The sequence below is a fragment of the Schistocerca piceifrons genome, chromosome 1 (genome assembly GCF_021461385.2).
Source record: "Schistocerca piceifrons isolate TAMUIC-IGC-003096 chromosome 1, iqSchPice1.1, whole genome shotgun sequence".
NCBI classification, from domain to species: domain Eukaryota; kingdom Metazoa; phylum Arthropoda; class Insecta; order Orthoptera; family Acrididae; genus Schistocerca; species Schistocerca piceifrons.
In genome coordinates this window covers 256,491,241-256,503,579 of record NC_060138.1, presented here as the reverse complement: position 1 = coordinate 256,503,579, position 12,339 = coordinate 256,491,241, and the positions used below count along the sequence as shown (strand labels likewise).

The following is a 12,339-nucleotide window of genomic DNA, read 5'->3' as shown; positions in this document are numbered from 1 at the left end:
CGGCGGAGAGGTGGACTGCGGTAGTCGTCGTGGGGCTGTGAGACCACTGCAGCTGCGCCGGCCGCTGGTGGCCGAGCGGTTCTGGCGCTACAGTCTGGAACCGCGCGACCGCTACAGTCGCAGGTTCGAATCCTGCCTCGGGCATGGATGTGTGTGTTGTCGTTAGGTTAGTTAGGTTTAAGTAGTTCTAAGTTCTAGGGGACTTATGACCTCAGCAGTTGAGTCCCATAGTGCTCAGAGCCATTTGAACCACTGCAGCTGCGGTGGGGACGGAGCCTTTCCGTCGTTTCTAGGTCGCCGGTTAACATACAATAGAATACAAAACTGTTTACTGTTTCAAAAGTAATCCCCATAACTGTTCATACATTGTGAGATAAGACGGTTAATGCCGTGATCGAAAAATGTGTGCCAACAGAATCATAATTATGTATCCAGCCATGCACCTCTTTGTCCAAAGCAAATCTACGGCTACGAATGTCTTTCTTCAGTGCTCCAAAAATATGGAAATCGGATGGGGAGGGATCGAGACTGTATGGAGTTTGTGTAAGGGCTTAACAGTGAAATTTCTGCAGCGTAGTCCAAACGCCCAATAATATTGACGGACAGCATCATTGTTTTGTAGTATAATGCCTGCCCACATATTGCCACGATCGTTTCGACTACGATGCAGATATTTCGCTGGGAAACCTTTACACATCCTCCATACAGTCTCGATCTCTCCCCATGCGATTTGCATATTTTTGGAGCCCTGAAGAAAGTCAGTTGTGGGCATCACTTGCTTCGGATGAAGAGGTGCGCGCCTGGGTACATTCACGGTTCCGTAGGCAACTCCAAGCGTTTTTCCGTGAAGATATTGACCACCTTGTATCACAGTGGGGTAAATGTATTGACAGTTACGAGCTTCACTACAAGTTTAAACGCACCCAAAACCTCTCAGACAAACAGTAGCTAAACGATGTCAAAGTTACCGTAAGGAGGCCTATGCGTGAAGCGTTCAGTGAATTCGAAAGTAAAATTCTATGTACCGACTAGACAGAAAATCCTAGGAAGTTCTGGTTTACGTTAAATCAGTAAGTGGATCGAAACAGCATATCCAGACACTCTGGGATGATGATGATGGCATTGAAACAGAGGATGACACGCGTAAAGCTGAAATACTAAACACCTTTTTCCAAAGCTGTTTCACAGAGGAAGACCGCACTGCAGTTCCTTCTCTAAATCACCGCACGAACGTAAAAATGGCTGACATCGAAATAAGTGTCCAAGGAACAGAAAAGCAACTGAAATCACTCAACAGAGGAGAGTCCACTGGACCTGACGGGATACCAATTCGATTCTACACAGAGTACGCGAAAGAACTTGCCCCCCTTCTAACAGCCGTGTATCGCAAGTCTCTAGAGGAACGAAAGGTTCCAAATGATTGGAAAAGAGCACAGCAGTTCCAGTTTTCAAGAAGGGTCGTCGAGCAGATGCGCAAAACTATAGGCCCATATCTCTGAAATCGATCTGTTGAAGAATTTTAGAACATGTTTTTTGCTCGCGTGTCATGACATATCTGGAAACCCAGAATCTACTCTGTAGGAATCAACATGGATTCCGGAAAGAGCGATCGTGTGAGACCCAACTCGCTTTATTTGTTCACGAGACCCAGAAAATATTAGATACAGGCTCCCAGGTAGATGCCATTTTCCTTGACTTCCGGAAGGCGTTCGATACAGTTCCGCACTGTCGCCTGATAAACAAAGTAAGAGCCTACGGAATATCAGATCAGCTGTGTGGTTGGATTGAAGAGTTTTTAGCAAACAGAACACAGCATGTTGTTCTCAATGGAGAGACGTCTACAGACGTTAAAGTAACCTCTGGCGTGCTACAGGGGAGTGTTATGGGACCATTGCTTTTTACAATATATATAAATGACCTAGTAGATAGTGTCGGAAGTTCCATGCAGCTTTTCGCGGATGATGCTGTAGTATACAGAGAAGTTGCAGCATTAGAAAATTGCAGCGAAATGCAGGAAGATCTGCAGCGGATAGGCACTTGGTGCAGGGAGTGACAACTGACCCTTAACATAGACAAATGTAATGTATTGCGAATACATAGAAAGAAGGATCCTTTATTGAATGATTATATGATAGCGGAACAAACACTGGTAGCAGTTACTTCTGTAAAACATCTGGGAGTATACTTAAGGAACGATCTGAAGTGGAATGATCATATAAAATTAATTGTTGGTAAGGCGGGTACCAGGTTGAGATTCATTGGGAGAGTCCTTAGAAAATGTAGTCCATCAACAAAGGAGGTGGCTTACAAAACAGTCGTTCGACTTATACTTGAGTATTGCTCATCACTGTGTGATCCGTACCAGGTCGGGTTGACGGAGGAGATAGAGAAGATCCAAAGAAGAGCGGCGCTTTTCGTCACAAGGTTATTTGGTAAGCGTGATAGCGTTACGGAGATGTTTAGCAAACTCAAGTGACAAACTCTGCAAGAGAGGCGCTCTGCATCGCGGTGTAGCTTGCTGCCCAGGTTTCGAGAGGGTGCGTTTCTGGATGAGGTATCGAATAATTGCTTCCCCCTACTTATACCTCCCGAGGAGATCACGAATGTGAAATGAGAGAGATTCGAGCGCGCACGGAGGGTTTCTGGCAGTCGTTCTTCCCGCGAAACATACGCGACTGGAACAGGAAAGGGAGGTAATGACAGTGGCACGTAAAGTGCCCTCCGCCACACACCGTTGGGTGGCTTGCGGAGTATAAATGTAGATGTAGATGAAGATTACTTGTGAAATAGTAAACAATTTACTTACTTTTTCCCATCTGTCTCGTTTTCATTTGACTGTTCCTGACTGTTTTGACCACAGCTATTCGTAAAAGTATTCTTATTTCCACAGTTTCGCTACTGTTAGGTCGTGAAACAAGAGGGGAAGTAGCGGACATTTCTCTCGTATTCGAGATCAACTCGAAAACGAGATGTGTTGGTGGTTACCTTGGCTGCGGCAGGACTTTCCATCGGCGAGCAGCGTGAAGCCTGGGCGGCACTCACACTGGAAGCTGCCGACGCTGTTGGTGCACAGCTGGTCACAAGGGTTCGAAGAGCACTCGTCCACATCTGCAACACACGGGAGCCGTGGTAGCGCCCTGTATAAAATTGTGTGCCTAAGCAAGGTTGGTCGAACAATGCAGTGCCGTACTACGCATGATTCCGTTAGGTGCCATATGCCATTGCCTCTTCAGATCTAAATTTCTTATCTGTATTTAAATGTGGACTTTCAATTACTGTTGAACTTTGCATTTCTCACACTGCCGAATCATTTCCACTAGTGAAAGATCACGAATTTTTTTCTAAATATGGGCAGGCCTTTAATCAAGTATTACGTATTTTGGAATTGCACACTACATTGCGAACATTATACAAAATGCCGTGGTATGGCACATGAATCTCTGAAGAGCGGTTCTAGGCGCTTCAGTCTGGAACCGCGCTGCTGCTACGGTCACAGGTTCGAATCCTGCCTCGGGCATGGATGTGTATGATGTCATTAGGTTAGTTAGGTTTAAGTAGTTCTAAGTCTAGGGGACTGATGATCTCAAATGTTAAGTCCCATAGTGCTCAGAGCCATTTGAACCATTTTGAAGAGGGTCGGCGAGGAGAGTCAGTGAGACAGACAGACACACACACACACACACACACACACACACACACACACACACAGACACAGACAGAGACAGAGACATACAGAGAGAGAGAGACGATACATACCAATAAAGCGTATTTTCAGATATAATTGCAGGGGGCAAAAAATCGGTAAGACTCTCTGACTCTCGAGCCTTCCACAGTATGGAAACCACAATTCGCATCTACTGTATCGTAACTGAATTAGCTGCAGAGTGAAGGGGGGCGATAAAGAACACCCATCTTTTGTTGTGCTAAGCCGACTTCCTTCACTGTCTCCTTATTTGCTCTATTGGCAACTGGATGAGAAATTTTCCTCGTTATTCAGATGGTGAAATCACTAGGTGTGACTCAAAAATGGTTCAAATGGCTCTGAGCACTATGGGACTTAACTTCTGAGGTAATCAGTCCCCTAGAACTTAGAACTACTTAAACCTAACCAACCTAAGGACATAACACATACCCATGCCCGAGGCAGGATTCGAACCTGCGACCGTAGCGGTCGCATGGTTCCAGACTGTAGCGCCTAGAACCGCTCGGTCACCCTGGCCGGCCTAGGTGTGGCAATAAAGTGATGACACTGATGTGAAAAAATGTTGTTTACCGCTTTAGTCAAGTTTAGTGTTGTCTCCTTCAAAGTAGTTCACTTATGATTGCACACACTTTTTCCAGCGCTTCTGCCATTGTTGGTAACATTTCTGGAACTCATCTTCTGTAATATCCTCCAACACCCTCGTCACAGCTTTTTGGACATCTTGTGTTGTTTGAAAATGGTGTCCCTTGACCGCCGTTTTGACTCTTGGAAATAGAAAAAAGTCTCACGGAGCGATATCTGGTGAATAGGATGGCTGTGATAGTACTGAAATTTGTTTTGAGGTTAAAAATTGTTGTACTGAAAGAGCAGTATGGGATGGCACATTTGCACAAATCTTTCTCATACCAAGATCTTCAATTACCGTTTCTCGATTGATGTTCAGTTCTTCTGCAATCATTTTCACGGATAATCTTCGATCAGATCATACGAGTTCACGCACCCTGGCCAAGTTGACGTCCGTTCGTGAGGTTGATGGTCGTCCACTGCGGTCTTCATCTTCAACATTCGTCCTGCCTTCACTAAACATTTTATGCCAACGAAAAACGAGCTCTTGACATAACCTCCTCTCCAAAAGCCTTCTGAAGCTTACCGTAAGTTGTCGTCGCGTTTTCACCCAATTTAACACCAAAAGAAATGGCATACCGTTGCGCAATATTATGCGGTTCCATTTCCGTGACGAGATACACAAACACGTGTTAACTTATTACAGTACAACTCAAGACTGGGCAGTTGCTTCGATGTGCCACTTGGACTAGAAGCAGCTTATAGACCAAGGTTAAAGATATTGAGCCTATGCAAGCCTGCAGGGTTGCCACATCTTGCAAAGAAAATCAATCTCATTATCTTATTGTCGCACCTCTTATTTATGACAGGTAATTTAACACAGCTGCCACCGAATTCTTTGCCTTGGTGAGGTACTGGGTATAATCCCAGCCATACTAAAATCACATCGACTACAGACTATGATGTCATTGGAGAGAGTAGCTGTGGAAGTGAAACAAACTGCACAGCATAAAGGACTCGAAATTAGTGAATTAAAAATTGAGTATATGAAACTCCGTAGAACAGGGGACAGTAACTTGAATAAGTGGACAGCAGCAGATTTTCATTTTGAGCATGTAGAGGATTTTGAATACCTAGGGGAAAGTAAATTCCATGTTCAGTGAAATAAAAGCCCGCATTTTAACTGGTAATAGGTTTTGCCATATGTTTAAGAAACTAATGACGTCTAGGATGGTAAACTGACAGCTCAAAATGACTAAATATAAGGTTATGATTAGGCCAGTAGTTATGTATGGATGTGAAGCACCAACCACCACTGTTTAACAGCAGCTCAGAATATTTGAACGGAAGAATACTGAGGAAAATTTATGGAGGGATCCGAAATAATAGTGGTTCTTGGGGAGCAAGGACAAATTATGAGTCGGATCGTCTGATACAGAGTGCTGACATTGTAAGGCTAATGAAAAATAAAAGAATAGCCTGGCTGGGGCATCTCTTAAGAATGGAGGGCACCAGAACTACAAAGAAAGTCTTCCAGTGGAAACCGTACAAAAAAAATCTTCCAATGAAAACCGATAGGAAGAAGATTAAAATGAAGACCTCGTAAACGATGGCTGGATGACGTGGATGAAAACATCAAAGCCCGTGGAATCAGAGAAAGCAGAAAGAAAGTAAATGAGAGAACAGAATGGAAGGAAACTGTTAACCAGACAACGATCCGCGCAGGGTTGTTAAGCGACAAGAAGAACACAGACTGTGATTCAACAAGAGCACCAAGAAATCTACGACTTTATGTCTTCGGATGGACGTTCTAATTGTTTAATTTTTCCTAGCTCTTCAGCAGAGAGCGATGTTATCCATTTTCTGCGCTGCATATCGTTGCTTAAAGCCTACGCACTTCCTGTATAGAACAACAGTCAGCATCCTGCCAGGGTCTTCAACAAACGATGTACATCACCCGACGTTGCGTCCCCGACATTCAACATTAACACCGAACTGGATCAACCAGTAAACACATTTTTCTATCATCCACTACAAAACTGTTTGTTTTTTTAAGGATATCGAAAATCAGCAACTTTTTAAATTAATTTCTTTTCTGGCATTGTATTTCAACCTGCTGTCTAAGTACTATAGAAAGTCGTGATGCACCTATTACAACAACTTTTCAACTGATTTCACGTGTATTCTGCTCAACAAAAAGGGGATACTATTCAGCTATGTTACGTTAACGTCTCAGATAATTACAGCTACGTTTCTGATGGTAATATGTTCGGGTATTAGTGTAGTAACCGGTTTCCAAGTTAAGCGCTGTCAGGCTGGGCTAGCACTTGGATGGGCGACCATCCGGGCTGCCGTACACTGTAGGCAAGCGGGGTGCACTCAGCCTTTGTGATACAAATCGAGGAGCTACTTGCTTGAGAAGTAGCGGCTCCAGTCTCGTAAACTGACATGCGGCCGGGAGAGCGGTGTGCTAACCAAATGCCCCTCCCTATCCGCATCTAGAGACGCCTGTGGGCTGAGAATGATACGGCGGCCGGCCGGTACCTTTGGGCCTTCATGGCCTATTCGGGAGGAACTAAGTTTTATTAGTGTAGTATAAGTAAGTTAGCTATACACTCTTACGCTAAACCTAAGTTAGGTTACCTATTCTAAGTTATATGTGTTTATGACATTAGATAAATTCTTTACTTTATTTTCCAGTGTTATTACACCACATTTCTATGTTTCTGCAACGATGCCTACCTCATACGAGAGGTGCGAAAAGATATATCACCAGTGAAACTCAACAGAAAGCTTTAACTAAGTTATTGCTCTTACTAAGGAAAATTATTTATTATAAAAATATATAACGAATCAAATTAAGTGGACTGATACGTTTAGGAATGAGGAGATTCTCCGCAGAATCGGCGAGGAAAGGAATCTATAGAAAACGCTGTCAAGGAGAAGGGACAGGGTGACAGGATATCTGTTAAGACAGTAGGGAATAACTTCCATGGTGCTAGAGAGAGCCATAGGGGGTAAAAACTGTAGAGGAAGAAAGAGGTTGGCATACATCCAGCAAATAATTGAGGAATTAGGTTGTAATTGCTGCTCTGAAATGAAAAGGTTGGTTCAGGAGAGGAACTCGTGGCGGGCCGTGACAAACCAATTACAGATGACTCAAAAAAACCAAGTGTGGAACCATACACATTCACATCTTGGCTTGTTTTTTTTTTGTTTAAGTCCCAAACCACGTTATCTGTAAATTACTTTCAGTTTATCCAAATTAGGAAGGTGCGGCCAGTGTACGAGCAAAGAACTTATAGACTCGCAATGTACACACGTCAAAAAAAGTTTTGCATCACCTCAGTTCCGAGAGTTCCGCAACCTGTACAGAAAATTGGAACAGAGATCAACATAAACATCATTTCCACGCTTTTGATTGCTCATGAAAACCACACACTGCATGTTGTACCACCATACAGCGAGACCTTCAGAGGTGGTGATCAAGCTGGACACACCGGCACCTCTAATACCCAGTAGCACGTCCTCTTGCATTGATGCATGCCTGTATTCGTCGTGGCATACTATCCACAAGTTCATCAAGGCACTGTTGGTCCAGATTGTCCCACTTCTCAACGGCGATTCGGCGTAGATCCCTCAGAGTGGTTGGTGGGTCACGTCGTCCATAAACAGCCCTTTTCAATCTATCTCAGGCATGTTCAATAGGGTTAATGTCTGGAGAACAGGCTGGCCTCTCTAGTCGAGCGATGTCGTTATCCGGAAGGAAGTCATTCACAAGATGGGCACTATGGGGGCGCGAATTGTCGTCCATGAAGACGAATTCCTCGCCAATATGCTGCCGATATGGTTGCACTATCGGTCGGAGGATGGCATTCACGTATCGTACAGCCGTTGCGGCGCTTTCCATGACCACCAGCGGCGTACGTCGGCCCCACATAATGCCACCCCAAAACAGCAGGGAACCTGCACCTTGTTGCACTCGCTGGACAGTATGTGGAAGGCGTTCATGCTGACCGGGTTGCCTCCAAACACATCGTCAAATGGCTCTGAGCACTATGGGACTTAACATCTGAGGTCATCAGTCCCCTAGAACTTAGAACTACTTAAACCTAACTAACCTAAGCACTTCACATACATCCATGCCCGAGGCAGGATTCGAACCTGCGACCGTAGCGGTCGCGCGGTTCCAGACTGAAACGTCTAGAACCGCTCGGCCACAGCGGCCGGCCCAAACACATCTCCGACGATTGTCTGGTTGAAGGCATATGCGACACTCATCGGTAAAGAGAACATGATGCCAATCCTGAGCGATCCATTCTGGCCGCGCGGGCTTAGGCGAGCGTTCTAAGGCGCTGCCGTCATGGACTGTGCGGCTGGTCCCTGCGGAGGTTCGAGTCCTCCCTCGGGCATGGGTGTGTGTGTTTGTCCTTAGGATAATTTAGGTTCCGTAGTGTGTAAGCTTAGGTACTGATGACCTTAGTACTTAAGCCCCATAAGATTTCACACACATCTGGTCCATTCGGCTTATTGTTGGGCCCATCTGTACCGCGCTGCATGGTGTCGTGGCCGCAAAGATGGACCTCGCTATGGACGTTGAGAGTGCAGTTGCGCATCATTCAACCTATTGCGCACAGTTTGAGTCGTAACACGTCGTTCTGTGGCTGCAGGAAAAGCATTATTGAACATGATTGCGTAGCTAGCGGTCATCCAGTGCCGTAGTATCCCTTTAGCGGTCTGAGCGAGGCATGTCATCGATAGTTCCTGTCTCTCTGTATCTGCTCCATGTCCGAAAAACATCGCTTTGGTTCAGTCCGAGACGTCTGGATACTTTACTTGTTGAGAGCACTTTCTGGCACAAAGTAACAATGCGGACGCAATCGAACTGCGGTATTGACCGTCTAGCCATGGTTGAACTACAGACAACATGAGCCGTGTACCTCCTTCCTGGTGGAACGACTGGAACTGATTGGCTGTCGGACCTCTTCCGTATAATAGGCGCTGCTCATGCATGGTTGTTCACATCTTTGCTCGGGTTTAGTGACAACTCTGAACAGTCAAAGGGACTATGTCTGTGATACAATATACACAGTCAACGTCTGTCTTCAGGAGTTCTGGGAACCGAGGTGATGCAAAACGTTTTTTGATGTGTGTATTTATTAAATATGAGATTCTTTTCTCCGCGAGACGAAAAGACTGTATCTTTCTGTTTACCATAAAATATTCTGTGAGGCGAAAGTGATGTACGTAAACATTCTACGCAGTTTTCCCTAATTACTGTGGGAGAGCGATAGCGATGTTTTCTACAAGTGGCAAAATAAACTCAGAAATTGTGATTTACAACTATGACTGTAAGTAAAACCAATTCAACGGGATAAATATTTTATAAACTGTTTACTATCGTTAAAAAGATACAACCTGTTTACTATAGTTAAAAAGATAAAAAAAGCATTGGTCAAAAATTGATTTTGCGAAGAGTCTCAGCACTTCCCGCGCCGCTGCATTCAGGCAGCTGAAAGAAGCGGTTTGTTCCCCATGTGTGACTGGAAAATAAAGCCAGCGACGTCTACTTAAGAATACTCGTGGATAACAGTAGGATAGAATACAGCGCAATAAAACGTGAACCGTACTGTCTGGATGAAAGGGGTGCTACTTGAAGTAAATACATGTATTCAGCTTTATAATGTCATATTCGTCTTTGAGAAACAATTCGTAAACTTCCATTCTAATGCCGTAAAGAAACCTGAAATAATGTGTAATGATTCCTTTGTTACCGAATTCGTGATGGGTTGTATCAATTTGTTTTAATTCGTTGGTACAGTCTATAAATTCATGGAGAAGAAATAAAAACTTTGAGGTTCGCCGATGACATTGTAATTCTGTCAGAGACAGCAAAGGACTTGGAAGAGCAGTTGAATGGAATGGACAGTGTCTTGAAAGGAGGATATAAGATGAACATCAACAAAAGCAAAACAAGGATAATGGAATGTAGTCTAATTAAGTCGGGTGATGCTGAGGGAATTAGATTAGGAAATGAGGCACTTAAAGTAGTAAAGGAGTTTTGCTATTTGGGGAGCAAAATAACTGATGATGGTCGAAGTAGAGAGGATATAAAATGTAGGCTGGCAATGCCAAGGAAAGCGTTTCTGAAGAAGAGAAATTTGTTAACATCCAGTATAGATTTAAGTGTCAGGAAGTCATTTCTGAAAGTATTCGTATGGAGTGTAGCCATGTATGGAAGTGAAACATGGACGATAAATAGTTTGGACAAGAAGAGAATAGAAGCTTTCGAAATGTGGTGCTACAGAAGAATGCTGAAGATTAGATGGGTAGATCACATAACTAATGAGGAAGTATTGAATAGGATTGGGGAGAAGAGAAGTTTGTGGCACAACTTGACCAGAAGAAGGGATCGGTTGGTAGGACATGTTCTGAGGCATCAAGGGATCACCAATTTAGTATTGGAGGGCAGCGTGGAGGGTAAAAATCGTAGAGGGAGACCAAGAGATGAATACACTAAGCAGATTCAGAAGGATGTAGGTTGCAGTAGGTACTGGGAGATGAAGAAGCTTGCACAGGATAGAGTAGCATGGAGAGCTGCATCAAACCAGTCTCAGGACTGAAGACCACAACAACAACAGTCTATACTGTAAAACTCTAAAATTTTTTTGGGACAATTTAACGTCTGTTATTCCCTCCGTATCAACGACTGACCGCCTGAGGTTTATGCAAGACATTCTGCGTTGTATATCGGTGGTTGCCTACATCCGCAGGGGCACTGGCCACTCTCGGTCGGATTATGTCGACTCGGCAAGTTGAGGTTGCGTCATGCTTATCCAGAAAACATTCGTTTTCTATTTTCATTTCTCTCGCCAGTTTTGTTACACGTCAAGAGTACTTGATGGTTTTCAGTTCATTGGTTCACACTGCTCTTTTCCGCCTGATACCAAGTTCGTAGCTTGCTTACGGTTTATTCAATCCGTGTCACTAATGTGTTATTGCCAGGTACATGCACTTTTCGATTTTTGCGTCTGTATTTGCTTTAATTATTCAGCATGAGATACTGACCTAAACAGAGAAGATTTTCGTCTGCAGTCAACAGGGCTACTGAACAGAACTATTAACACTCCATTTAGAGAAATACACTGTCGGAAAGAAATTGCAACACAAAGAAAGAATTGCGCGACATAAACGAAAGTTGATACGCATGTTTCTACTACTGAAAGATTATGTCTATTGAGATTCCGTGCCTGTCGCATAAGAGTGGCGTTATTAGCGCCTCTATGAGGACGCAAATGAGGTTTGATTTAAATACATGCTGTGAAGGTCGTGAGTGTCAGTTACCTTTGAGATTGGACGTGGTAATTGTGGTAGTCAAGAATGCCTTTAAGGCGACGAAGACGTCATTATCAACACCACACTGAATTTGAACGAGGTCGCGTAATAGGGCTACGAGAAGGTGGATGTTCCTTCTGCGATACTGCAAGAAGACTTGGCAGGAATGTAGCCACTGTACATGATTGCTGTCAGCGGTGGTCACGAGAATGTACGGTCCCAAGAAGACGGCTCCGGACGGCCACCTGGCACTAACAAAAATGTATGTCAAATCTTATGGGACTTAACTGCTTAGGTCATCTGTCCCTAAGCTTACACACTACTCGACCTAAATTATCCTAAGGACAAACAGGACAAACACGCACATCCATGCCCAAGGGAGGACACGAACCTCCGCCGGGACCAGCCGGGTACTAACAAGAGGGAAGACTATAGAGTTCGGCATATGGCTCTTACGCATCGTACTGCATCTGCAGCAGAAACTTTGGCAGTAGCTGGCATCATAGAAGTGTTAAAAATCAGTAAATTAAGGACAGCTCCCAGCCATACGCCCTGTAGTGTGCATTCTAGTTACCCAAAACCACCGCCATTTGCGACTTCAATGGTGTCAAGCGAGAGCTCACTGGAGGGCAGGGTGAACGTCCGTTGCGTTTTCTGACGAATGCTGGTTCTGCTTCGGTGGCAGTGATGGCGGTGTAGTGTTCGAAGGAAACCAATGGAGTGGCTGCAGTCAACCT

The 12,339-nt window shown here is 44.4% G+C and overlaps 1 protein-coding gene across 1 annotated transcript in view; it reads right to left on the bottom strand.

Annotated features, from left to right (window-relative positions):
• The window catches only part of LOC124709021 (epidermal growth factor-like protein 8), a 164,331-nt gene that overhangs the window by 46,865 nt on the left and 105,127 nt on the right, over nucleotides 1-12,339 (bottom strand). The window contains exon 7 of the mRNA XM_047240700.1: nucleotides 2,986-3,108. Coding sequence (XP_047096656.1) covers nucleotides 2,986-3,108 — 123 coding nt within the window. The remainder of the gene's footprint in view (nucleotides 1-2,985; nucleotides 3,109-12,339) is intronic.